The 25,017-nt window shown below is 48.2% G+C and overlaps 1 protein-coding gene across 4 annotated transcripts in view; it reads left to right on the top strand.

Moving 5' to 3' along the window:
- ARHGAP22 (Rho GTPase activating protein 22) overlaps positions 1–25,017 on the top strand; it is a 233,883-nt gene that overhangs the window by 140,519 nt on the left and 68,347 nt on the right. The window contains exon 1 of one of the 4 annotated variants that reach the window (XM_084633582.1): positions 5,884–5,961. The exons of the other annotated variants lie outside the window; for them this stretch is intronic. Within the exon in view, the coding sequence (XP_084489708.1) occupies positions 5,910–5,961 (52 nt within the window). The 5' untranslated portion in view covers positions 5,884–5,909. Of the gene's footprint in view, positions 1–5,883; positions 5,962–25,017 lie in introns of those variants that run through there. 4 annotated transcript variants of the gene reach the window in all.

Here is a 25,017-nt window from a genome sequence, read left to right as displayed (position 1 = left end):
CAGCTCTGCACTCCCATTGGCCAGGAACCCCAAACCCCTCATCCCCACCCCCACCCGAGAGCCAGCACCCCCAGGTCGGAGCCCTCACCCCCTCCCACACTCCAGCCCCCTCCCGCACTCTGAATCTCTTGGCCCCACCCCCCCCAGTCTGGAGCCCCCTCCTGCAACCCAAACCCCTCATCCCTGGTTCTACCACAGAGCCCGCACCGCACAGCCCAGAGTCCATACCCCACTCCCACACCCCAATCCTCTGTCTCAACCTGAATCCCCCTCCCACATTCCAAATCCCTCGGCCCCACCCCCCAGCCTGGAGCCCCCTCCTGCACTCTAAACCCCTCATCCCCAGCCCCACCCCAGAGCCCACACCCCCAGCCAGAGCACTCCAACCCACTGCCCCTGACCACTGAAAGTGAGTGGGAGTGGGGGGCAGTGAGCCACCGAGGAGAGGGAATGTAGTGAGTGGGGGGATGTGGCCCCGGGGAGGGGGAGGGGGCGGGGCTAGGGTGTTCAGTTTTGTGCAATTAGAAAGTTGGGAATCCTACTATAAGCCCTTGTTGCTGGGGGACAGAAGGCACTTGTCTTCCCCCCTGCCCACATACACACACCCATCTTTGCTCTTCTCCCTTCCTCTTCAGTTGATTTGCATCCTGCAGTGGTAATGGTTGGAAGATGAGTCAGCAAGAAGAAGTACATGGACACATTGCCTAGCTGTTGTTGCCTAGCACATGGACACATTACCTAACTGTTGCTCAGATGTAAAAACCCCAGGCCTGATTCTCCACTGCCTGGTGCCTAGACTTTCACACTCACTTTGCACAGCAGGAGATAACAAGAGAAAGTCCCCCACTGCTGTGTTTCAGTGAAAAATCCCAATGTGTGGGTGCAACCAAGTGGCTATAGTGGATGGGGATAATTTTCATGTCTGTATCACTATCTCAATCAGCCACTTCTCTCTTCCTCTCAGGCAGTGAAGTAGTCTTGTGTAGCAGCTACAGCATGGAGTCTGGGAATGGAGACACCCCCCCAGTTATGTTCCTTGCTCGCTAGTAACTCACCGCATAACCTTGGGCAAATAATGTCAGCTCTGTGTGCAGCAGGCTCTCCATCTGCAAAACGGGGGGTAATTGTGCTTAATCCCCCCAGCAGAGCTAGCGGGGTTGGATTCGTCACGAATGGTGCTTTGAAATCTCTGGAGTGATGGTGTCATGTGATCCCGTTACGTAGCACAGGGATATTCAGATCCCAAGGGATTTCTGTTACATGGAGCCCTTTCTAAAAACACCTGTGGCATCTGTTAAGTGAATCAGTGATCAGCAAGGAGAGCCCATACAAGGCGGGGTAAACTTCAGAGTTCAGATCTTTCCCTGAAGCCTGCAGATTTCAGCAGAAAAGTGTTTCTGACGTGATTGCTGGCATGTCAGACAGCTGCAAGTACACAGCTGCGCCAGTGCAAACAAAATAGACACAAGGTGTAACTCCCACTCCCCAGGGCACAGGCCCCCATTGTCCTTACAGTGATATATACGGATAGTGTGTGTATATTATTGTCCTGATTTAAACGTATTTGATGGCTGACTGTTCTTGTTTGATGGAGACAAACCAAGTTCTCTCTGGAAATCTTGGGGTGGTGCCCCATTCTGGGAAGCAAGGGGTGCAGCAGTAATGGGGGGTGCGGCAGTAACTCCAGGAATTCAGCTTCTGCCTGCTAGATCCAGCGTCAGATGCAGCTGCAGGTGGGGACGTGGGGTAGGCCCTGTGGCTGGCAAGTGTAGGGGGTGTGCAGTGACAGATCCTTGGAAAGGCAGGTCCCTAGAACCTGAAATAGGTCTAAATTTGGCCCTGACTAAAGTGCAGGGTGAGAAATTCCCTTCTGGTCGTTGTGGTTTCAGCTGAACTTTTTTGCCAGGAATGAAATGTAGACAGCTTCCTCCAGCAAAAGCCCACCTGCTGTATCGCTCTGTGGGAGAACAGTAGGCAGCGATGGGGAGACGAAGAAGCCAAAGGATAAAGGGGAAGTTACAGTTGTACTTTTGTTCTCTGAATCTTTCCGTGTGCTGTGCTATGACAGCAGGGAGGAGGAGGAGGCGTGGGGATCGGGAGTGAAGTTTTCAGAGAAATGGTCTAATTAGTGCTTTAAAGTAGCCTGATTCTGAGGTAAACACATTGGTTGTGAGGGGAGAGGTGTTGCAAATCCCCAAAATGTTTCAGCCATCTGTGGGAAGAGGCATCTGCACCAGATTGTGTCTGCCATAGGGGAGGTTTGGATTTAATTCTCATTTTTAGAGGAAAGAAATCTCCCTCCATTAAATCTAAAAAAGGAGGAGGGCGGAGGGGGGGAAGGGGGAAGCAAAGGGACAGCTACTAATCATGACCTAGCAGGGCTTTGGGTGGAGAGGAGTGAGAGAAAAGGCAGCACCTGACTGGAGGAAGGACAGTGCAGTGCAGTGGTTAGGATACTAACTTGGGACTCAGGAGACCTGAGTTCAGTTCCCTGCTCTATAGAGACTCCCTGGGTGACCCTGGATAAGTCACTTAGGCCAGGTCTACCCCAAAAAGTTAGGATGACCCAGCTATGTTGTTGCTCAGGAGTGTGAAAAATCCACCCCCAGGAGTGATGTAGTTAAGCCAACCTAGCCCCTGGTTTAGACAGTGCTAGGTATACAGAAGAATTCGGAAGTGGATTAACTACAGCAACGGGAGGGGTTCTATGCTGAATAGTGAGTATCTATCCTGCAGTGTTTCTAGTGGAAACATAGCCTTAATCTCTGTTTGCTGCAATTCCCATTCTGTAAAATGGGGATAGTAGTACCCCATAGAGAGATGTTGTAAGGATAAATACATGTGAAAAGATTGTGAGGGGCTCAAATACTACAGTAATAAGTATCATACATCAATTGTGTGTATTTGGCTTTATGAAACTGGTGCTCTCTTGTGTGTGTTGTATCTTTACATTTTCTAGACATTCAGTGTGCACAGTTCAGCAAGCTTCCTGTTCTCAGAGCCCAGTGCAGAATGTCAGAGGAAACCACAGACTGTGCTCTCTTGCATGAGAGGACTACTTTTGTTCTTTCTTGTTTTGTTGTTCTCGTCATTTAAAATAGAGATAGTTGTGTCTGAAAGTACCACTTTGCTCTTTGTATGTGAGGCAACATAATGGACCAAGGCATAGTTCCCGGTTTGAAATGGGGACAGATGGAGACTGATGGAATAATGGACAACTCTTCACTCCTCCCCATCCCAATATCCCCACCATCACCTGTCATAGGGTAGCTGGCCCGTTAAGGGGAGTTGGATCCAGCCTCACCAGTGATGGATCAGCTGCCTCCAGGCTGAGACTGATCAGCTAGAGATTAGGTGATTAAAAAAGTCAGCAAGGAGCTCAGTTAAGGAGAGAGCTGTCAAGGAGCAAGGAGGATCTGGCAGGAAGCTTCCGGGCCAGGGGAGAAAGGAAGTAGGCTGGCTCCTGGGGCAGACCCTGAAGCAGAGTATGACTCTCGGGCGAGTGGCCTGTAGAGTGGAAACCTGCAGGGAATAGATAGGCCCCTGCAAAAGATCCTGGTTGGGGAAAGGGATGATTGATGTGCTGTGCTAGCTTTTATGTGGAAGAAACAAAGCTGGAGCCCTGGGGAAAGGGCCTGGCCAGATTCTGGGCATGGTCCTTCCTGGCCTGGGGATAGATGGCCACCATTGCACATGGTCTGACCTTGAGTGCAACAGGTGCAGTTAGAGGTGGTTACTGATTAAAAAATTGGATTTTTTCAGCTTGGGAAGCCTGAGGTATCAGCAGCTCCCAGGAGCAGCAGCTAGCTAGGTCGCTGCTCTGTTCCAGTATAGTGAATCCAACAGATTCCTCCTCAGTGCTTCATTGGACTATCTGGGCTCCTCCTAGATGTGGAAGCCGCTCAACAGCGGGAAGATCTTCCACCAAAGGCAGAGCACCTCTAATCGTCTGGGTTTTCTTAGGCCTTGGAGCTTGAATTTATGAAGCTCTCATTATAAAATATGGATGTACTAAGCGCAGATTGATTTTAAAAACCTTGATTCTGGCTACCCACCCCGAGATGGGCCGGTATGTGGGCTTTGTCACTTATTTGGGAAGGCTTCAGTCAGAACCCTTGCCTTTCCAGGCTAGGGAGCAACTCCTCATCCAGGGTGTTAAACCCGAGCTGAGTTTGGCCAGTGATTGATTGTGGAGGTTGGTAGTGGGTTACAGATCCTTTTGCCTCCAGGTGACTAGTTTCAGTATTCACCAGAGTAGTGGTGACAGAATTCGTACAAGCAATAGCTTTATCCAAGAGGCCAAGGAAATGCTAATCCTTGGTATTATTTATGTAGCCCTTTTCATCAAAGAGCCCAGAGTTATAAAAGTGGGGTATCCGTCTCTCCTCACTCTTACAGGTGTGGAAACTGAGGCATGGAGAAGCTAACAGACTTGCCCTAGAGCACACAGTGACTCAGCGAGGAACAGAATCCAAATCTCCCAACCCAATCCTGTGGTCTGTTCACGGTGCCATGCTGCTGCTTCTTGCAGCTGAACTGCACCCTGTGACATAAGGAGGCCGCTGAACTCCAAAGAGAGGCAGTGAATGAGAGGCACATGGGTGGCATACTTTCCTTGCCATGTTGTATGCTGTCTCTCTTGTGTGGAAATAGAAGACTTTAGGTTCCAGGGGTGCCAAACCAGCTCTGGACTCCATAAAGTTCTCTAAGGAAGTAGAGATGGTGAGGGTACAGATGATGATCTCTTAGGGCTTGTCTACCTGGCCAGTTCATGCTCAGCAAGCTAGGGTGCGAATGTACCGTGCACTAGCCTGCCACTCACTCACTGGCCCAGTGGACACTGCTACCACATGCTAAAAAGCCATATAGTGTGCTTTGACATAGTGTGCTTTGAAACAGGAGTACATCAAAGCTCTCAGGAACTCTAGTGCATGGTAGCAGAGATCACATGGCCCGTGAGCACATGGCAGGCTAGTGTGTGGTACATTCACACCCCGGCTTGCCGCGTACTAACTGATCACATAGACGAGTCCTAGATGAAGTTAGGAGATGTAGGTGAGTAAGAAAAAAGATACACTAAGTGGCATTTGATTCTGAAGGGTAAATGTTGCCTTAAAAAACAGACATGCTGATGGAGCACAAACACCACGGATTTATTATTTATCATGATTTGTACCTTTATATTGTGTTCCACTCAAGATTCTCAAAGCCCTTTATGAACTTTAATGAACTAAGCAGTACAGCATTCACATGAGTCAGGGTGGTATTATTACAGTTAATTTAAAGGGGGGGAAACTGAGGCAGAAAGAGTTGACTTGACTTGTCCCAGATCACAGCAAATCTGTAGCAGAGCCAGGAATCAATTGGCTGACTCTCAGCACTTGACAATGCTTCCTTTTTGGAGAGGTTGCTAAGAACAAACAAGAGGGTATCCCAGTATGCTAGTATGAAGGTGTGTGGTAGCACATTTTCCACTGGGGACAAGAGCTGGTTAATAGGCTCAGTTTTTACCCTTCCCAGATTTGATGGATTCTCCCCCCTCTCCCCACCTTCTTTCTTTCCTTCTTAACATACTGCTGGTTGCTGTGGCAGCTGAGTAATGCAGAAGTTCTGCCTGAAAAAATGCTTCCTCCTTATATGATACTGTACATATTGTTATGGAAATTGTCCTCATTTCCCCTGAGCACACTTTAAATAACTCGAACAGCAGTGCTAATGAGCAGAAAGATATCTGCAATCCCCACTGTGCAACTTGACATACTTTACCCCACTCTGAATTCCATTTGCTCATCATTGAGCATTTTAAAGATCTGGTAAAATAATTGGCTTTCTCTCTTTGGTCCAGTCATTTTGGTCTTAGCACTTGGAACTAAAAGGTCAGCTTTGGCTGAAACCTTGCTATTGCAGCTATGCCATTTTTCACTGCCAAATATCTTAAGAAAAGCAAGTGTCTCCGAAAAGGTAAGTCATGATATTTTTGATGTGTTCAGTGTTGTGTGTTTTACTTTAAATCACGGGAAAGGATTTATCCTGTATTAACATGCAGAGGGAATAGAGCTATGCATGCAGCAGTTCGGTTAGCAAAGGGAGCTTTATTCTGCTCTGTACATTTTTGATCTGAGATATCGTATGTGGTGGTGTTATGCTTTCTACATTCAGTAAAACCAACTAATCAGAAGAATGTTTAACCCTGTAAACACTGCATGCATTTTCTGTCACATGGACTGATTTTCTATTTCAGAACAAAAAACCCATGTGGTGTGTGTTCTGTTTTTGTCTTTTTCATGTAAGTTAGCTATGCATCTGAACAGGGATAACGCGCTCTCTAGCATTTTCATTTGTGTTAACAAAAAGGAGTTGCATGTTTCTCTGGATTGAGATGATAACCAATAACGACACAAAATGGAAAAATCGCATTTTCTCCAAGCACCTTCCCTATATTTGAGAGACATGAGTGCATGATTGTACATAGATTTTTGGGTGGTTGTGTTGATGTTTTCATTCAGAATGGCTGTCTGTGTCTTCCTCAGCAATGTAATTGTTCTGCATTCAGGTAGATGTATAGCTGTTTGAGAGCCGCTTGCTTCTAGCATTGTAAAAATTAACAAGGCTGTAGCCTTCAGCATGAGAAATCACATTAAAAATAGGTTTGACTCATTCTGCTGCTTATCTCTGTATTGCGACTGGTTATCTAGCCGTCAGTCTGGATGCGAGTCCCGCAATAAGGAGAACAGCAGTGATTTCTCATAGTAGGGAATCAACCATCAGTTCCCTAAGATTTGTCTTAGCTACCTAACTAAGCGTTTATACCACACTCATTCCCATGCGATCCCGTGGGATCCATCACTTGAATGGACATTGGTTCTAGGGCGAAACTCAGAGGCAGAATCATGCATTTTAAAAGGTGATTTAAAGTTGGACAAAGGATTTTGAACATGAAAATTGTCTTGTCCTCAAGCTGTCTTTTCTATCGGGCTGGTGTGGACTAGGTGACCATGCAGTCAGAACTAATGGAGTCAAGGAATGAGAATTAACCAGTCTGGACCAAGCAAACCTACTGCCATTGGCTGGGTCTGACTTTTTAGGGATGACTTTAAATTTTTGGGGGATCCAATTTTGTTATTTATATATTTCTTGGAATTCAGAAAGCTTTTAAGGTGCCCTGTTAAGAGACGGGGAGAGAGAGAGAGAGAGTGTGTGAAAAGAAAAGGAGGACTTGTGGCACCTTAGAGACTAACACATGTATTTGAGCATGAGCTTTCGTGAGCTACAGCTCACTTCATCGGATGCATTCAGAGCGTGTGAGTGTGTGTGTTAAGGCTTTCCATCTGCATTGTTATCTGGAGCTGTTTACTTATCTCTGGCTTGACTCCCATTCTCACACACACCTTTCTAGCTTGAGTTAAGTGTTGGTTTAAATTCGAGCTGTCTAGCCCATCGAGGGGGCAGGATGAAGTCTGAAGGCTGACACTGGAGCTAGTGATGCAAGGGGGATGCATCACTTGGAATTACCGTCTGGGGGTGGGTGGGGTGGGAAGGGACAGTGTGGCTGCTCTTCCTGGAGCTAGGCTAGCTGGACTGGAGCGACTGCAGTGTCGTCACTCGAGTTGACGGTTGCAGTGAGCACAAGCCACAGAGAGAGGGGGGAATTACTCCAGTCACATTCTGACCTGAATTGTAGTAAGTGTTTTGATCCAAGTTCTTGCTCTGTGTGTGTGTGTGTGTGTGAGTGAATGCCCAGGAGAGGGTCCTGGGAACAGCCCGCATCCCTCTGCTGTAGGACAGGTTATCCCAATCGTGCTTCACCAAGATGGGAGCCACGGTTCAGGGAGGTTACAATGAGCATTCCCAGACGTGGAGGTAGGGTTGCCAGGTGTCTGGTTTTCAACCAGAATGCCCAGTCGAAAAGGGACCCTGGTGGCTCCAGTCAGCACTGCTGACGGGCCTTTGAAGGTCCAGTCACTGGCGCAGCGGGGCTAAGGTAGGCTCCCCGCCTGCCCTGGTTTCACGTGGCTTCTGGTTCCTTCCCAAGCATCAAGGGAGCAATGGATGTGGTTTTACTGGCCCCATAGTCCAGCCCTAGGAGGCTGTAAGATGCTGTAACTAAGCTGGCACCATTGGGAAGAGCCAGTGGCAGGAAGTGGGCTTGCAACATTGAATATGTTGCCCAGGCTCATTGCAAGGGAACACTTAGTGTTTAACTGGAAGCTGAGATTAGCTGTTACGTTCCTGTTCCCTGTGTGTGGCAGGGCTGACTGTGACCTCAGGCTTTCTGGGACTGCCACAGCTGGCTCAGCCAACAATGCAGGACTCTTGTACCTAGTGAGTCAGTGATGCTGTGCAAATCCTTAGGAAGCAGCAACCCAAACTCCTCTTCCTGGGCGTGCGCGCACTCTGATTCTTCCTGGGCCTATCCCTGATTCCTCTCTCTGCATCGAGTGTGCAAAGACTCATCAGTCTCTGTAACCTGGACAACTCCTCAGAATAGCTCCTGCTCAGAGACGTGGCTCAGGAGAATCAGACCCCTCACGCATCGCTAGGCCCAAACCCAAACAAGCTCCATTTGCTCGTTCGTCCTCTTCCCATCCTGCTCTGCCTCCTTCCACCCCAGTTCCTGGAGAGGAGCCACCGAAACACCATGTGAGAGCCCATTGCCGCCCTACTCGCTGCTAGTTAGGTGTCCCTCTGCCCCAACACGAGTGGTGTCAGAGGGAAGCTGGATTCCTGCCAGTGTTGAGGAGTTCCATCCGGTTCCTGTGTGCTTCCCTGCTGCACTCCCTCCAGAGCTCACTTTGATAGCAAAGGGCTTTTCCTGCTGTCTGAGGCAGGAGGCTGCCACTTGTTCCAGTAAGTAAATGTGGCTGTTAAAAGGCATTAAATGATTCTAAAGTGTCCCGGGCTTTGTGTCAAAAGTGTGGTTGCATTAAGGCTAGTGTCACCTCAGGCTCCGCTGGGTCTGTCCTCACTCGCTACTCTCAAACCTCTTGGCAGAAACATCTGTAGTGAGCGGTGGCAGCTACCATCCCCCATGCCCGGGAATGGCCAGAGGGCAAGGAATGGTCCATGGGCAAGAAGCCAACCTGGTCAGTAGGAAGCTGGGAGGGCAGGAAAGATGTCTTGTGCCTTAGAAAGGTCAGTCCTCTCTGGAGCCAGAGGGAAGACCCCTGGATCCAGATTCAGCTGTGATGGGATCTTGCCCAGGGTCACACAGGGAGTGTGTGGTAGAGGGGGGATTAAATCCAATTTACCAAGCAATCCCTATCACTCTGTATCTGTGACCTGTGCTCTTCATTATCTACCACTCCCCCAATTTTTGTGTCGTCTGCAAACTTTACCGGTGACTATTTTATCTTTTCTTCCAGGTCACTGTTAAAAATGTGAAATAGCGTAAGGCTGAGAACCAGTCCCTGTGGGACCCCACTGGAAACACATCCACTCGACAATTTGTTACATTTACATCATTTTCAGACCTATCAGATAGCCAGGTGTTCCTTGTAGCATGTTTTTCCAGGGCTTTGTGCAGTGAAGTTCTAAACTGTACTTAAGTGTGTACATGTCCCATGGTGAACTTTGCTTTCATCCCATCCTACATCACCCCTGCTCCCTTAGGCAATTCCATATCCCTCCTCTCCTTGGGCCTGATCCCAGCTGTGACAGGAGCCAGGGCCGCTACGTACCCCTTGCTATCAGGCCCTTTGTTTTTGTCCTGCTCTCGGCTTTGTGCCTCTGTTCCCACTTGGACTCAGCTGCCATTTCCCGTGCATGGAGCATCTCTCCTTCCCTCCTTAAAGGAGAACTGCAACCCAAAAGCACAGGGCCCTTTCTTGCTGCTTTGTTCTTCCACAAACAGTCATGGGTGGTGAATAAAGAAAGGGGTCAACGTTTCCCACAGATCCCACCCAGCAGTGTGTTTTTAGCCTCTGTAGCATGCACTTATAAACCCGCCAGCATTACAGAGTCTGGAAACACACAGTTCAGGGGTCCAGATACTTCACCCTGGCCAGGTGGAAATGACACTTCACTGGTATCCCAACCAATCTCAACTCATGTCAGCCTCTGCCAGCTACACACAAACACCCCACTATAGGTGCTGTCAAGGCCAGGAGCAACAATGTTTTCCTCTTTGCAATTTGCCATTAAAACCCACTTCTTTCTCCAACCTTTCGGAGCTCCATCCTCAGCAATAATATCTCCGCCTTCTCTTGCCTGAGCAGTTTAATGAATTGTACAGTATTTGCTGGCTCTTTGGAGAAAGATCCCTCTGTCTCTATGTATCTTGTCCAGCCCCGTGTACACTTGTAGCGCTGTAACATGGGCCACATCCTGAGCAGTGCTGGCCACCTGCAATCCCCACTGGAGTTGCTAGGAGTGGTGAAATTTCAAGGTGGGGCCCTGCAACAGTCAAATCATGAAAATCCTTATTGATTTTATCCTGCCTGTTGATTCCAAAGGGAAAAGACGTTTCATCTTCTCCGAAGATGTTGTTTCCTTGTCCTCCTCAATTCAGAAAATTAATAATGCATCTTCTATTGCCGAGTGATTCCAACTCTGCTGCAGCGGTAGATTTATAGGACTTCAAAGTCAGATGATTAAGGATCAGCTTCAGTTCCTAGCCAGACAAGCAAAACAATCACTCTTTTAAAAGGAGAGGACGCGTTCACTTGTGCTCTGTCATGTTGCGGTCACACTCATTGTGTTCAGCAAATGGGTCTGACAGGGAGATGCTGTGTGCGTGAGACAAGTGACGGGCCTGCTGCTGATGGCAGAGGCTCTGGCTGCTAGTTGGGAGGAGCAGTGAGCCAGGGCCTCAGAAGTTCTAGTGATTCCCACTCCGAATCACAGTGGTGATGCTGGATGCTCCCAGTGTCCCCACCATGTAGGTGAGGGATTGGAGGCACCGAGTGTTCGTCTCTAAGGACACAGGGGAGTCCTGGCTCCTAGGCCTGTGCCCCGCCCACTCAACTGCACCCTTCTCTCTCCCTCACTGATGTGGCCTGGTTGTTCCCTTCCCCTTGTGTGTGCAGAGGGGTGTTTATGTGCAAGGAGGGGGATTTCACTGAGGCGAGCACTGGTTTGGCTGCTCAGCCAGCAGAAGCCCAGTACTTTGGGCGCTCTGGTGTGTGAGGGGGAGGGTGGCCAGGACTGGAGTTCAAGAGAATTGTAGAGCAGCTGCTGTTCCCATTGTGATCTCTTGGGAAGGGGCCCTAAAGCCTACGGCTATTGTGATTCGATATTAGTACCAGTCCAGCCAACAGCACGGCAGCAATCCATTGTCATGGGTAGCTGGGCTGGGGATTGAATGGCAACTGAACGCCAATGCAAGCTCTGCTGCTACAAAGGCCCAGGTGGCACTCGTGGCGTTGGGGAATTATTTTCCAGGCTGCATCGTCCGGGTTCCTTCCACCTCACTGTTTTCCCCATGCACCTGGTGGATAATGTAGCAGAGGAAGCAGAGCAGGACCATTACTTTTAATGGTGGGGGGAGGGGGATGATCCTACCTCTGTTATATAAATGTGCCTTCAGGCCCGGACTGAGATCAGAAGGGTTGGGTAAAGCTTGCCTTGCTGCTGTTCCCTGAGCTGTCCCTGTTCTGTGGGTGCAAGGAATAACTTTCTAGGATTGTTAGGCTGGCCCATCTCACCCAAAATGAATGTAAAAACTCCAGCCTGACAGGCGCCCTTAGGCGGAACGTAATACAGGGAGACTCTTGACTCTTTCCAAATCCTGACTGCTGGATTCTGCATGATCGGCCGCTGCAATGCTGAGGGAGGCCAGAAGGCAGAGCTCAGCGCTCCTGGCCCCCAGAGATTCTGAAAGGAGTTGGCGGGGCGCCTCTGAGACTCGTTCAGTGAGCAGCTCAGGTAGTCAGGTGGCTCCAGCATGAGTCCATACCGTGAGGGCTGTTAAAATGTTAGCGGTTTCTTTCTTCAGGCAGCAGTGAGCAGCTGACCATGTGGGATTCAGGCCACTCTCTCAGCGGGGCTCTGCGACTCGTCTGCTAGCGAGCCCAGCACTGCCAAGAAGCACAGCGCTAGGGAAGCAGTGTTGGCCAACACGCTGCTATGCCACTCAGTGAACTGTGCACGTGCTGCTGAAAGAACAGTGACTCTGGCTCATGAGTTAAAGCTCTCCAAGCAGGGGAGGAGTCAGCCGGTAAGAAAGTGATGGGCTCCCTTAGTTGTGTTGTGGGTTTTTTTGTTGTTTTTTTAAAGGAACTTCCCACTGTCCAGAGCACTCCTTTGGTCAGCAAGCTGCCTGCTTCCCATCCCATGCTGTGGGTGCTTCCCTGATGTCCCCAGGCCTTTCTTGTCTTGCCTTGCCTGTTGCTCTGCCCCGTTTCATGCCCTCCTGCACTGGCATTGTGCATTTACAGCATGTGTCACTGGGCAAAGCCCAGGGCAAGATCAAAGCTCCCGCAGCGTTATTCCTATCCTGCCAGGAAGTGGTGTTTGGTTAAAGCAAGGCAGTAGGACTTGGCAGAGCTGGGTTCCATTCCTGGCCTGCCGCCGATTGCTAGGTGACCTTGGGCAAGTCACTAAAGGCCAGATTTTTAAAGATGCGTAGGTGCGTAAAGATGCAGATCGGTTCCTAGGTGCGCCTCATATTTTTAAAACCACCAGTCAGCTGCATTTAGTCTCTCTGTGCCTCAGTTCCCCTTCTGTAAAATTAGGATGATGATAATCAGAACTAAGTGAATAATCCATAGCACATAATGGACTCCCTCAATGTAGTCTTGTTTTCTGAATTTCATTGTGCATGACCAGTCTTTGATTTCCTCAGAGGTATTCGTTGTTCTAAACTATTACCCAGCTCATTTCTATGAATGGATCTTGGTCTGTAGGTTGTTTGCAATCAGTGTGGTGTTGTTGTTCACTGTCTGAAGTGTGCCATTCAAGCTGTGTTGGATATTTTTGATTGGATGGGTAGGTAACAAAGTATTGTTCATATTTCCTGATCGGATGAGTCTGAATTTTAGGCTTGATCTGCACTTATGTTAGGTTGACAGAGCTACATCAGGCGGGGTGAGAAAAAGCCACAGCCCTGAGCAATACAGTTATGCAGACTTACCCCCAATGTGGACGCAGCTGTGTCGACAGAAGAATGTTTCCATTGACTGTCGTCTGGGGGAGGAGGGGGTTTTCCTACACTGATGGAAAAATCCCTTTCCTCAGTGTCCTCTGCATCTACGCTACGCTGGCATAGCTACAGTGCCCTAGTGATGCCAGTACAGTCTCCAGAGTGTAGACTAAAGCCCTGCAGAGGGACTGTCTATTATAACAGGAATTAAAGGGTTTTTTTACATGGTTTAAGCAAGTTTTGTTTTATTCTTTCGGAGGTAAAAATTATGTCTGAATTCCATTTATATATAATCAACTTTTTTTTTTTTTTTAGTATCACGAGGGAATCTCTTCTTGAGGAATCAAAGGTTTTTGCAGGTGGGAGTGGGATAAAAATGTAAGAAACAATACAGGACGGTTGGGAGCGGGTATTGTGAGGTGGGATGGGGGCAGGATTTAAAAAATAGTCCCGCACAGGGCTCTAACATAGACCAGTCCTTAGAACTGAGCTGGTGTGAAGAGCTGTTTTTACTGTGTGCCTGCTTCTGAGAGTAGGGTTTTATTCAGCTTTAACACAGATTTTTCAACATCTGCGGAGCCATCAAAAGGAACAGTCTGTACACAAAGCCTGCTGACAATGTATTATGAATATTTATTCTTAAATAATAATCATTAGTGGTAACTACTATTTTAATGCATAGCTGTCCAAAGCCAAAACCTTCTGGGTATAAGAAACAAAGGCAAGATGACTGTGAAATCCACTGAGCCTGGCTGGTGTCTGGAGTCGGGGGCCCTGCTGTGTAACAATATGGGGTGTGGCTTCAGGCAGGGGCTGAAGGCCATTCTTCACTTTGGGCGGCTGGGCTGGGGATTTGCCGGGAAGAGCAGACTGTGCCTGGCTGCAGCTAATAGCCTGCTCTCACTCCTGTGAATCTTGAAATAAAAATACTTGTTAAATAGACGCGTTGTGTCTTTAACGAGAGCCCAACGCAGCTGGCTGTGGCCACAGGCAATGCAAGTGGCTGCTTGTGGCCCTGTCATTTTTACTTTAAAGTCACATCCTTCCTTAGCAACTCACACGCCAACCTGATTTCCATCTATGGATGCAAGACTGGGAGGGCACAATTAAAGGCCATCTCATGGCCCCCCACCTTTGTGGGATCAGACAAATCACAGAGCTGGCAGTGATTCTCTCTCCAGCAGTACCAGCAGCGCAAGCAGTTATTGCATCTCCTTGCTCCCTGCGTCCCAGTGCTTGCACGGCAGATGCATAATTCATTCTCCGGAAAGCCACTTTTGTAATGTATTATTAAAGAGGCAGTGGCCCAGCAGGTGTCCTCGAGGTAGAGAAGGCAGCGCACGGTAGGCAGAGGCTGCCGTCTTAAGGCTGATCGAGAGCTCTTTGTTTCGAAACAGAACCCGGAAGGCTTGTTGATGTACCGCGTCACTGGCTGTGCAGATCTGGTCTCCTGGTTGTCATCCTGCCGTTAAATGTGGAGACACAAATCCTACAACAAGAGCCATCCCTTGGGCAAAAGACTATTAAATTCTCTCTGCTCAGCCTGAGCCTTTTCAAGACCATAGAACAGAGAAGCCCTCTCCAAAGATTTTCTTTGTTTCTCGCTCACAATGTATTCAGTGCACCAACTAGGCCAGATTCATCTCTGGTGCAACTCGGGTGGGTTTACACCACGGACGGATTGTTCAGATACGTATAGAAAGACATGAGTCTCTCATATGTACAGTGGCTAGCACCGTTGGCAATCTGGAGGATGCTTTCCCCACTTCTCTCCCGAGTGCTGAATCTGTCTGATCTAATCGGTGTAGCTAATCTTTTATAGATTGTGTCATGTGGACGAAAGGTGCCCGACTGTCAGCCGTGGAGTTTTCTTCTGTAGAACTAGCACAGCACAGGCTGCAAAGAGGAAGACTAAGAGCTGCTGGAGATGGGAACTATCTCTCTTGGTGTGTTTGGGCGGCACTTCATTGGCATTCCCGCAGTCTGCATAATATGAATAAAGCTTTTTCCCAGTCACCTCACAAATGTGCTTTAACCCTAACCTGGAGGGAGTTCAGCCTATCCCATTCAGGCTCCAACCTTTCTGCTAAGACTTCCAGCAAGAAGGACAATTAGGGTGTGTCTTACAGCAAAATATACCTAGGTCTAGGCACCTGGACTAGCTTGTGTATGTGTTCACACTGCAAATCCACACTCAAGTCAGAGCCAAGATGCTGCATCCACCCTGGTGCTGCACTCACCCATGTGAGGTGCTGGGACTTCTGGGGCCATGGTTGATTCTCAGCTCTGTGCTGTTCTATGAATTAATTTCCAGTGTATTGTGGGACAAATGTGTGGTGCCCGGGACTGACAATGCAGAAGTGCTCTTAGCTGCCAACTAAGTAAAATAAATCACTTCTGGCTTGTCATGCTTTAGACTTCCGTCTACAGTCTGTGTTCCATCCAGTGCTAAGACTCAATCCAGCTGATGACACTGACCTGTTCCAGTTGTTGGCCTTAATGCAACTCTCATTTTGGCAACAGGAGGCCGATACTGGGTGCAAGATGCTGTGGAGGTCACTTCAGCAGCAACTTGTCACTATGAGAAGGTGTGGGGGGGTCATGCCCTGCTGGAGGGATCATGCAGCTGCATGCACTGGAGACAGCTGATGCAGGTTTTAATAGCTGACTGGAGGTTCTGGAGCAGGACCTCAAGCACAGAGTGGGGAGATCACAGCCTTGACCAGCAGTGGCTCCAGAACTTCTGTATAAGGAAGGCCACTTTCCTGGAGCTGTATAAGGAGCTTGCCCAAGCCTTGGAGCACCAGGACATGCAGATGAGGGGGCTGCAACAGTCCACAAACAGGTTGCTGTAACCCACTGGAAGCTGGCTATCCCAGACTGCTGGGGGGTCTGTGGCTAATCAGCTTGGTGTTGGCGAGTCACTTGCCAGTGCTGTGGTGATGGAGGTTTGGGCCATCCACAGGCGATGAAGATTGCTAATGTCCCTGAAATAATGGTAGGATTTGGACAAATGGGGTTCCCAAATTGTGCTGGGGCCATTGATGACACATGTGTGCCACTTGTCTTCCCCCACCCAAGGTGCATGTGAACATGTCAACCAGAAAGGATCATCACACGGGCCTTAGAGGTAGGCCATAGAGGGACCTTCATGAACACCAATGTGGGGTGCACTGGCAGGGTGCATTGCTGGCGTCCAATGCAATGGCAATGGCAGCATTAAACCCCAATGTGACTTCCAGTGGGAAATCTGAGATGCAAGGGGAACATGCCGTGGAGAAAAGCTACTCCATGGCTCTATCTATTCCTGAATTTCTGTGGGATTCAGGCCACAGGAGGAATCCAGCTGAAGAGCTGTTGCAGGGCATGAGGGACGGGGGACCATGCAACAGAGCTGGCACCCTCCCCTCACCCAGTCTGGACTCCTCACCCCTTGTGGGCTCCCATCTGTTCCTTGGTGGGCATGGGAGAATATTTTTCTACATGGGGACTGCAGGATTTTGGTCATGCAGGCTGGGGATGGGGCAGCCCTGGGAGTGTGTGAAGTTCCTCAAACCACGTGGATGTCTTACTTTGCTCGGGGGGTGGGGCAGTTTGCAAAAATTCTCTTGAGTTTAATGAGCCATTTTTTCTTTTATTCTACATTGTGGATTTTCATGGGAAGTTTAATGTAAAAAACAGATTCTTGTGTCAAGTCCCCTGATCATGGGTGCCTGGACCACACAGAATTCCCACTGGCTCAGCTGGGAGTTTTGAGTATACAAGTCTTTTTTGAACAGAAAACATATAAAAGGCCTGGAGTGACCCAGAGAATACTGCAGCAGGGACAACCAGAACCCAAATCTCAATAGTTTGGAGAGCTCATTTAAATATAAACCCACAGTTTGAATGGGCTTTACATTTGGCAGCATGAGACTCCCAATGGCTAGCAGAGATATAGAGGTATTACCAGCAGGCATTGTTATGCTTGGGAAAGGTAGTATCAGTTTCAGCGAGAACAGAGGACTATGGTGGAGATGAGTGTGATGCAACCTACTAGTGAGAATGGAAGGGCTTTCCAGGACACATCTTGACAAGTTAAGTAGTTAAGTACACCAGTCCTTCAGGCTATTCTGGCCTATGCCACCAGACAGAACTGAATCCTTCCAGTGATCACCTCAGGAGTGGCTAGAGAAGGGGGCTGATGTGTTTGAGGCTGCATTGATGTGTCTTTGGGTGAATGCTAATATGTGCACATGTGGAGGGGTCTCTGTGTGTGGACGAGTATAGGTTTCATAGTTCCATGGTAAAGCCAGAAGGGAACATTAGATCATCTAGCCTGACCTCCTGCATAGCACAGGGCATTAAATTTTGAACCCCCCCCCCCCAAATATTTTCAGAATGGAAAATTTATCAAAGCAGACCCTTTCCTGCAAACAGTTTTGGGTTTTGATCAATCAGATTTTTCCAACAAATTTTTTTGTCAATTTTCGGATGGCTCTATTTTATACTAAAAGTATATGGTTGCCTTCTGCTTATAGGGAATAAAACACACAACCAACAGGCCAAATTCTCAGCTGATTTAAGTGGTGTAGTGCCACAGACTCCAATAGAGCTATGCCAATATTAATTCCACAGTCTAAACCTACCTAACCTCTGAATTGGCAATACTTAGCAGACTTGCTTATTAGATTTGCAGTAAGTCCTCACTAAAAATTCTAGACACTCTCTGTTTCTGGTCATGCTGGAAACCAAAATTCTGCAGGAAGAACCTTTCTTATTTAGACCCTTCTGGTTTCTCTTCTGGCCATAATGAAGAAGCCTAGAAGTGCGCAGGATCAGGGCAGGAATAACCTCAGAGGTCTGCAGCTTTGGTACAGGCCCATCTTTGATACACAATCCCTTCTGTGGTGGAGAGCAGTGGCCTTCTGTAGCATTGTCTCTTTCAGCATGATTTGCAGGAAGGCCTTCTCCATGTAGAACCGCCAGGGGAATTACCCGAGTTTGGAATTTGGCCAGGGTACCTAAGCTAATACTTTTTACCTGTCGTGTGTATGTCAGCCATAAAAGGGTTAATCATCTCTTAGTAGTTGCTAGCCAGCAGTGTTCTCAGTTCAGGATTCGCCAATGAGAGACAATATTCTGATGTAATGTTCAATTTATCTGATGTGGTGCTGTATCATTGATGGATATGATTTTTAATGTCACTCATTCCTTTGTTGGGGAGGGTGGCTTTGATGAATCTGGGAGGAGACTCCATATTGGGTGCATGTTATGTCACTTATATTTAATAGAAGTTAGTCTCTCTCAATAAACTCAGTTGTTGTTGTTTTTAGTTCATAGTTTCATAGAGTTTAAGGCCAGAAGGGACCATTATGATCATCGAGTCTGACCTCGTGTATATCACATGCTAGCAGATCTCACTCAATAACTTTTGCATCAAGCCCATAATTTCTGTTTGAACTAGAGAAAGACATCCAGTCTTGATTTAAAGACTTCACGTGATAGAGAGTTCATCATATCCCTTTGTAAGTTGTTCTTGTGGTGTATTATGCTCACTGTTAAAAATCTGTTCCTTATCTGAATTGTTTAGCTTCAGCTTCCAGCCACTAGATCTTGTTATGCTATTTTCTGCAAGATTAAAGAGTTGTCTGTCAGAAATCTTCCCCTTGTAGATCATGAATGAGTCACCGCTTAACCTTCCCGTTGGTAAACTAAGTAGCTTGAGCTTCTTTGGTCCTTCATTATAAGGCATATTTTTCCAGACCTTGAATCATTCTTGTAGCTAGTTTCTGAACTCTTTCCAATTTTTCAACATCCTTTTTGAAGTGCAGACATCAGAACTGGACAAAGTATCCAGTGATGGTCTCAGTAATCCCTTATATAGAGGTAACACCACCTGCCTACACCTACATGATAGTCCCATGCTTATATGTCCAAGGATCACATTTGCCCTCTTAGCTACAGCAGCACACTGGAAGCTCACGTTCAGCTGGTTATCTACCATGATCCCTAGTTGACCTTTGGACTGTTAAATATGGTTTCTCTCTCACTCTTGCAAACAGTGCCATAAGGTCTGTAATGATCACAAATAGTCAGGAGGGACCTCAGGAAAGCCCAGCACTATGGGGTAACACTGGTTTAGAACTGACTTCCAACTACTGCACCCTGCTGATCTCTCTACCCAAGGACTGACTAGGTCCAGCCCTTCTTAATTTAAGATTAAATCTCAAGGGGCACTTTGCTTCCTCTGTGATGCATGGATAATAGAGCGAGCAATGCTTGAATTGCTTCCGCTGGTTTTGGATTAATATCCAGGAATCCATTCGTTTTCTTTAAATATTTAGCTCTTGCGGAACTGTAACTTTTTTTGTTTTGAGAGGTGTATGTATATTGCTTTGTTATGCCTCGTCTCTCTCAGGTGCATGGCTGGCTAGTTCTTCTTCACGTGCTCAGGGTCTAACTGATCCCCATATGTGGGGTTGGGAAGGAATTTCCCCCCAAGTCAGATTGGCAGCAAGCTTGGGGGGTTTTCGCCTTTCTCTGCGGCAGGCGGGTCATTTGCCAGGATTATCTGGGTATCTCACTTAATCATTTCCCTGCCATTCTGGGGGCCTCGGCCACTGCTGCACCTAGGTCCCTCCTATTCTCTGCCTGTGGCACATGATAGCGCAGGTGTTCTCAACCTTCTTCTTTCTGAGCCCTCCCACAGCATGCTATAAAAACTCCATGGCCCACCTGTGCCACAAGAACTGGGTTTCTTCACATAAAAGCCAGGTATGGCATTGGGGGTAGCAAGCAGGGAAATTGTCTGGGGCCCCAGGCTGGGGGCGGGCCCACGAAGCTACATTGCTCAGGGTTTGGCTGCAGCCCCAGGGGTTTCAGCCCCATGTGGTGGGGCTTTGATTATCTGCCCTGGGCCCCAGCAGGTCTAATGCTGACCATGCTTGGCCGCCCCCCTGAAACATACTTATGACCCCGCAGGGGGCCCCAGGCCCCTGTTTGAGATTCACCACTTTGAGCTGTAATACTTAGGTCTCACTTTGGTTGTTGGGTTTAGTGTGAGGGTGCTGGGTGGTGTTGGTGGCCTCTGATCTACAGATGAACTAGTGGCTGCTTCTGGCCGTCAATGCTATGACTCTATAAGAACTTCACAATGTCACCAGCTCTCATGGATTTTTCTTTTTTTTTTTCTTTTTTTTTTTTTTTGCGAGTCTTGTGAGATCTGATATCCATCTTAAAGTGCCAGTTCCAGGAGTCATGTGATCATAAGAGAATCCCTTTTTTAAAAGAATTAAAACTGAGAGTTTCTGGCCCTCATGATTGCTGAGAAAATTTGAAAAATGTAATAATCTCTAAAGGTCAAAAAAATCCCTGAACCTCTGAGTTTTTTAATTTGCCTTCTCTTTTGTCATTAAAAATCTCATGATTTTTAAGATGCTCTCATGATTGCAGAGAGGCAGAGGGCTGACTCATGATATTTGAATGCTTGACAATGGGAATTTTGTGCACAGCACATCAGAGTGTTATGGGCCCAGCGTACAATTGGTACTGTACTGGGGCACCATATTACAACACAATAGATTGTGTCGTAACACAGTTTGGTCTTGTCTCTGTGGCCTGGTTCTCCTCTCACTTGTGATGGCTTTAACATTAGTGACTTCAGTGGAGTTACTCCTGATTTATATTGGCACAAGTAGGGTTGCCAGGGGTCCAGTTTTCGACCGGAACACCCAGTCAAAAAGGGACCCTTGCGGCTCCGGTCGGCACTGCTGACCAGGCCATGAAAAATCCAGTCAGAGGCACAGTGGGGCTAAAGCAGGCTCCCTGCCTGCCATGGTTCCGCATGGCTCATGGAAGCAGTGGCATGTCCCCCTCTGGCTCCTAGGTGTAGGTGCTGCCTCTGCCCCAAGCGCCATCTCTGCAGCTTCAATTGGCTGGGAACCATGGCCAATGGGAGCTGTAGGGGTGGTGCCTGCGGACAGGGCAGTGCGCAGAGCTGCCTGGCCACGCCTCCACATAGGAGCTGGAGTGGGGACATGCCGCTGCTTCTTAGAGCTGGCTGAGGTAAGCACCACCCAGAGCCTGCCCTCTCCTGCACCCCAACCCCTTGCCCCAGCCCTCATCCCCTTCCAAACCCCTCGATCCCAGCCCAGAGCACCCTCCTGCACCCCAAATCCCTCATCCCCGGCCCCACCCCAGTACCCTCTTTCTAGATCATTTATGAATATGTTGAATAGGACTGGTCCCAGTACAGACCCCTGCAGGACACTACTATTTACCTCTCTCCCTTCTGAAAACTGAGCATTTATTCCTACCATTTATTCCTATCTTTTAACCAGTTACCAATCCTTGAGAGGACCTTCCCTCTTATCCCATGACAGATTACTTTGCTTAAGACCTTTTGGTGAGGGACCTTGTCAAAGGCTTTCTGAAAATCTAAGTACACGATATCCACTGGATCCCCTTTGTCCACATGCTTGTTGACCCCCTCAAATAATTCTGGTAGATTGGTGAGGCATGACTTCCCTTTACAAAAACCCTGTTGGCTGTTGACTCTTCCCCAACTAATTATATTCATCTATGTGTCTGAGAATTTTGTTCTTTACTGTAGTTTCAACCAGTTTGCCTGGTACTGAAGTCTTGCTTACTGGCCTGTAATTGCCCTTTTTAAAAAATTGGCATCACATTTGCTATCCTCCAGTCATTTGGTACAGAAGCTGATTTAAATGATAGGTTATAGACTACAGTTTTGTTTTGTTTTTTTGTTATGGTAGGAGTCACCAGATGGCGGTTACATTGTAGTCCAAGTTTTTCTTATAGTGCATGCAAGTTTTTAGTCTTTGAAGCAATGGGGCATTGTATTTAGTTTATTGTTGTAGGGGAGCTGTGGCCAGCAGCAGGAGAGTTTTCTCTCTGCCTTCATTGCTCCAGCTAGAGGTAAATCTTGATACTGGTTGCTCCCTGGGAGTTGTTCATAGGTATTGGGCTGAGAAGATTTTTGAGAGAGAGGATTGCCTGCATGTTTTTTCTGACCAGCTCTGTTCCAGGGCTGGTGTATGTTTAAATAAAACAAGTTACATTAAGAATATACCAAGATTCAATGTCCTTGATCTCTCCTCCAATGGGAAGCCAACTTGGAAGGCTCTGGATACGTGTGGGTGTTCAGCAGGGAGACAACATTGGTTAGCAGTGACCTACTAATTCTGGAAGAGGGGCAACAATATCTTCTAGTCTATTCCTTCTGCAGATGTCTCTTTAAGAGGTTGCCACAGTGCCCAGTTTATAGTGAAATCTGTAGCTAAGAGGTTAGCACATCATGCTGCCAATTCCATTAATGACCTGGGTTTCTAAGTGAACACATTTGCATTATGTTAGCAATTCCCTATCAGGAAACCTATTATTCTGGTTTTCAGCCACAAGAGTTTAATTGACTTGAGTGAGCCATCACTTATTTGATGATCCAAGCCCTGAAGCATCCTCATTGGAGATATTTGGAATGTAAGCACTAGAGTGCTCATGCTCGGGATGAAGCACTCAAGTCAAGGCAGAGACAGAATTGTGTCACGCAGTTACCAGTAAATGCTGTATTAATCAGTTTAGCTCTTGCTCCTAGTGCTAATTAGCATTGTTTAATTTATATTTGGAAAAAGAAAAGGAGTACTTGTGGCACCTTAGAGACTAACTAATTTATTTGAGTATAAGCTGTAGCTCACAAAAGCTTATGTTCAAATAAATTTGTTAGTCTCTAAGGTGCCACAAGTACTCCTTTTCTTTTTGTGAATACAGACTAACACAGCTGCTATTCTGAAACCTGTCTTTATATTTGGAGTAGGTGCTGCCTGGCTTCCTGAGTTAGCTATCACTGTGTTTGTGGGGCTTTCATCTCTTGCAGCTAGTTAACAGTACTTGATACGGACAAAGCCCAGAGCAGTACAGCTGAAGGTCTTTGTTAAACTGGGAACTACTGACAGCACTGGCAGTAGATATTTTCATGCCCTGCGCGCCCCAGCTCCTGAAACATCTCTGGGGAAGAGGCCAGCTGGGTCTGTGCTGATGCTGCTGAAAAGGTAATGCCCTTTAAGTAGAGTTGCCAGATGTCCGGTTTTCAACCGGAACACCCCGTCACTGTCTGGGCCGTTAAAAGTCCATTTGGCAGCACAGCGGGGTTGGCAGGCTTCCTGTGTGGCTCTTCCTGGCTCCCGGGAAGTGGCCGGCATGTCCGGCTCCTAGGCAGAGGGGCGGCCGGGGGGCTCCACATGATGCCCTAATCTGCAAGCGCCGCCCTGAGTGCCAGCTCCGCAGCTCCCATTGGCTGGGAACTGCGGCCAATGGGAGCTGCAGGGGCAGTGCCTGCAGGCAAGGGCAGCATGCGCAGAGTCCTCTGTCTTCCCCTCCACCTAGGAGCCAGAGGGACATGTCACTGCTTCCCAGGAGCCACCTGAGGTCAGTGCTGCCCAGAGCCTGCACCCTAAACCGCCTTCTGCACTCCAAACCCCTGCCCCAGCTCTGAGCCCCCTCCCACATCCAAACTCCCTCTCGGAGCCCACACCCCGTCCAGTACCCCAATCCCCTGCCCCAGCTTGGAGCCCCCTCCTGTACCCCAAACCCCTCACCCCAGCCCCACCCCAGAGCCTACATCCCCAGCCAGAGTCCTCATCCCCTCCCACACCCCACGCCCCGGCCCGGTGAAAAAGAGCGAGTGAGCAAGGGTGGAGGAGAGCAAGTGATGGATGAAGTGAGTGGAGGGCAGGGTCTTAGAGAAGGGGCAGGGCAGGGGAGGAGTGTTGGAGAAGGGGCAGGGCAAGGGTGTTCGGTTTTCTGCAATTAGAAAGTTGGCAACCCTACCTTTAAGGGGCAGACAGCCTTCCTCCCCACCTCCAAAAACTGGGCTGGGGGCTGTGGGGCCAGAGTTACACTGGTGCAAGTGGTTTGGTATGCTAAAAGAAATCAGCTGCACATAAAGTCTTTGCCAAACCTTGGCCCTGACTGTGCAGATGCAACAATAGAAATCGCCTTCCTTTTGTTGCTAATTACACTTATTTTTCTTTTTCCCATGGGAATGGCAAAAGGCTCATTCCTGATCCTAGGTCACCCCCAGCCAAATTTCAAGTCTGTGCTCCAAACCCAAGGACATCAGAGCTTCCTAATAAAATGATTTCAAGATATTTTTTAAACATGTGCAAAACAAGCACTGAGTCTGTGTATAACAAAAGGAAACACATGTTAAAAGGGAAAGGGAACCCAGCATTTATTTGGAGAAACACCACAACTACGAATCAAAAGCAGGTAGCCATAAGCACACACCTACCCCACAGTACATTGGGAGTGTCTTTTGCTCAGTTCCCCACCTTGCAGTGTGAAAGTCTGATGAACAAATGTCCCTTTAACATGCTGCTGCCCTTTCCCTCTGCTGCATGCCACTCACAGTGGGTTGTCCTTAGTCAGCAAAGAACCAGAGTTCAGAGGTGGGGTCCCCTCCTACTCCTGAACAGGATGCCTCCACTGGCTTATTTCTGCTGGCGGATCGCTGTCGCTGCCATTGCCTCTGCTGCTTGTCGCTCGATGCCATGTTCTGAGGTTCTGCCATTTAGCCCAGCTCTTACGGATTTCACTGGGTAGCAGGGAACCTCTATGCTGCTGCGTCTTCATTGTCTTTCACTGCATCGCTGTGCTCATGCTAAGGCTGACATTGGTCATCTTGCTCCTGCTTAGTCCTGCTCATCAGCAAGTTCAGCTCTAGTAGTCACTGACCAGAAACAAGCATCTCCATTGAGACCCGTCACCACTGTCTCTATATACTGGAGAGGGCCAAGTGACATCTAGGACTCTTTGGAAAAACCTATCCCCACCCCTTTTTATCTTCAGAGGAATTTGGAATCTCTGCTCCCTGCTGAGCCAGTGAGGTTCATTTTACGGTGACCCCCTCAATCAGGACAGGCTAAGCACAGTTCTGCTGC

The sequence above is a fragment of the Lepidochelys olivacea genome, assembly GCF_965140295.1.
Source record: "Lepidochelys olivacea isolate rLepOli2 genome assembly, chromosome: 7".
NCBI classification, from domain to species: domain Eukaryota; kingdom Metazoa; phylum Chordata; order Testudines; family Cheloniidae; genus Lepidochelys; species Lepidochelys olivacea.
This window is presented reverse-complemented; position numbering and strand designations above follow the sequence as displayed.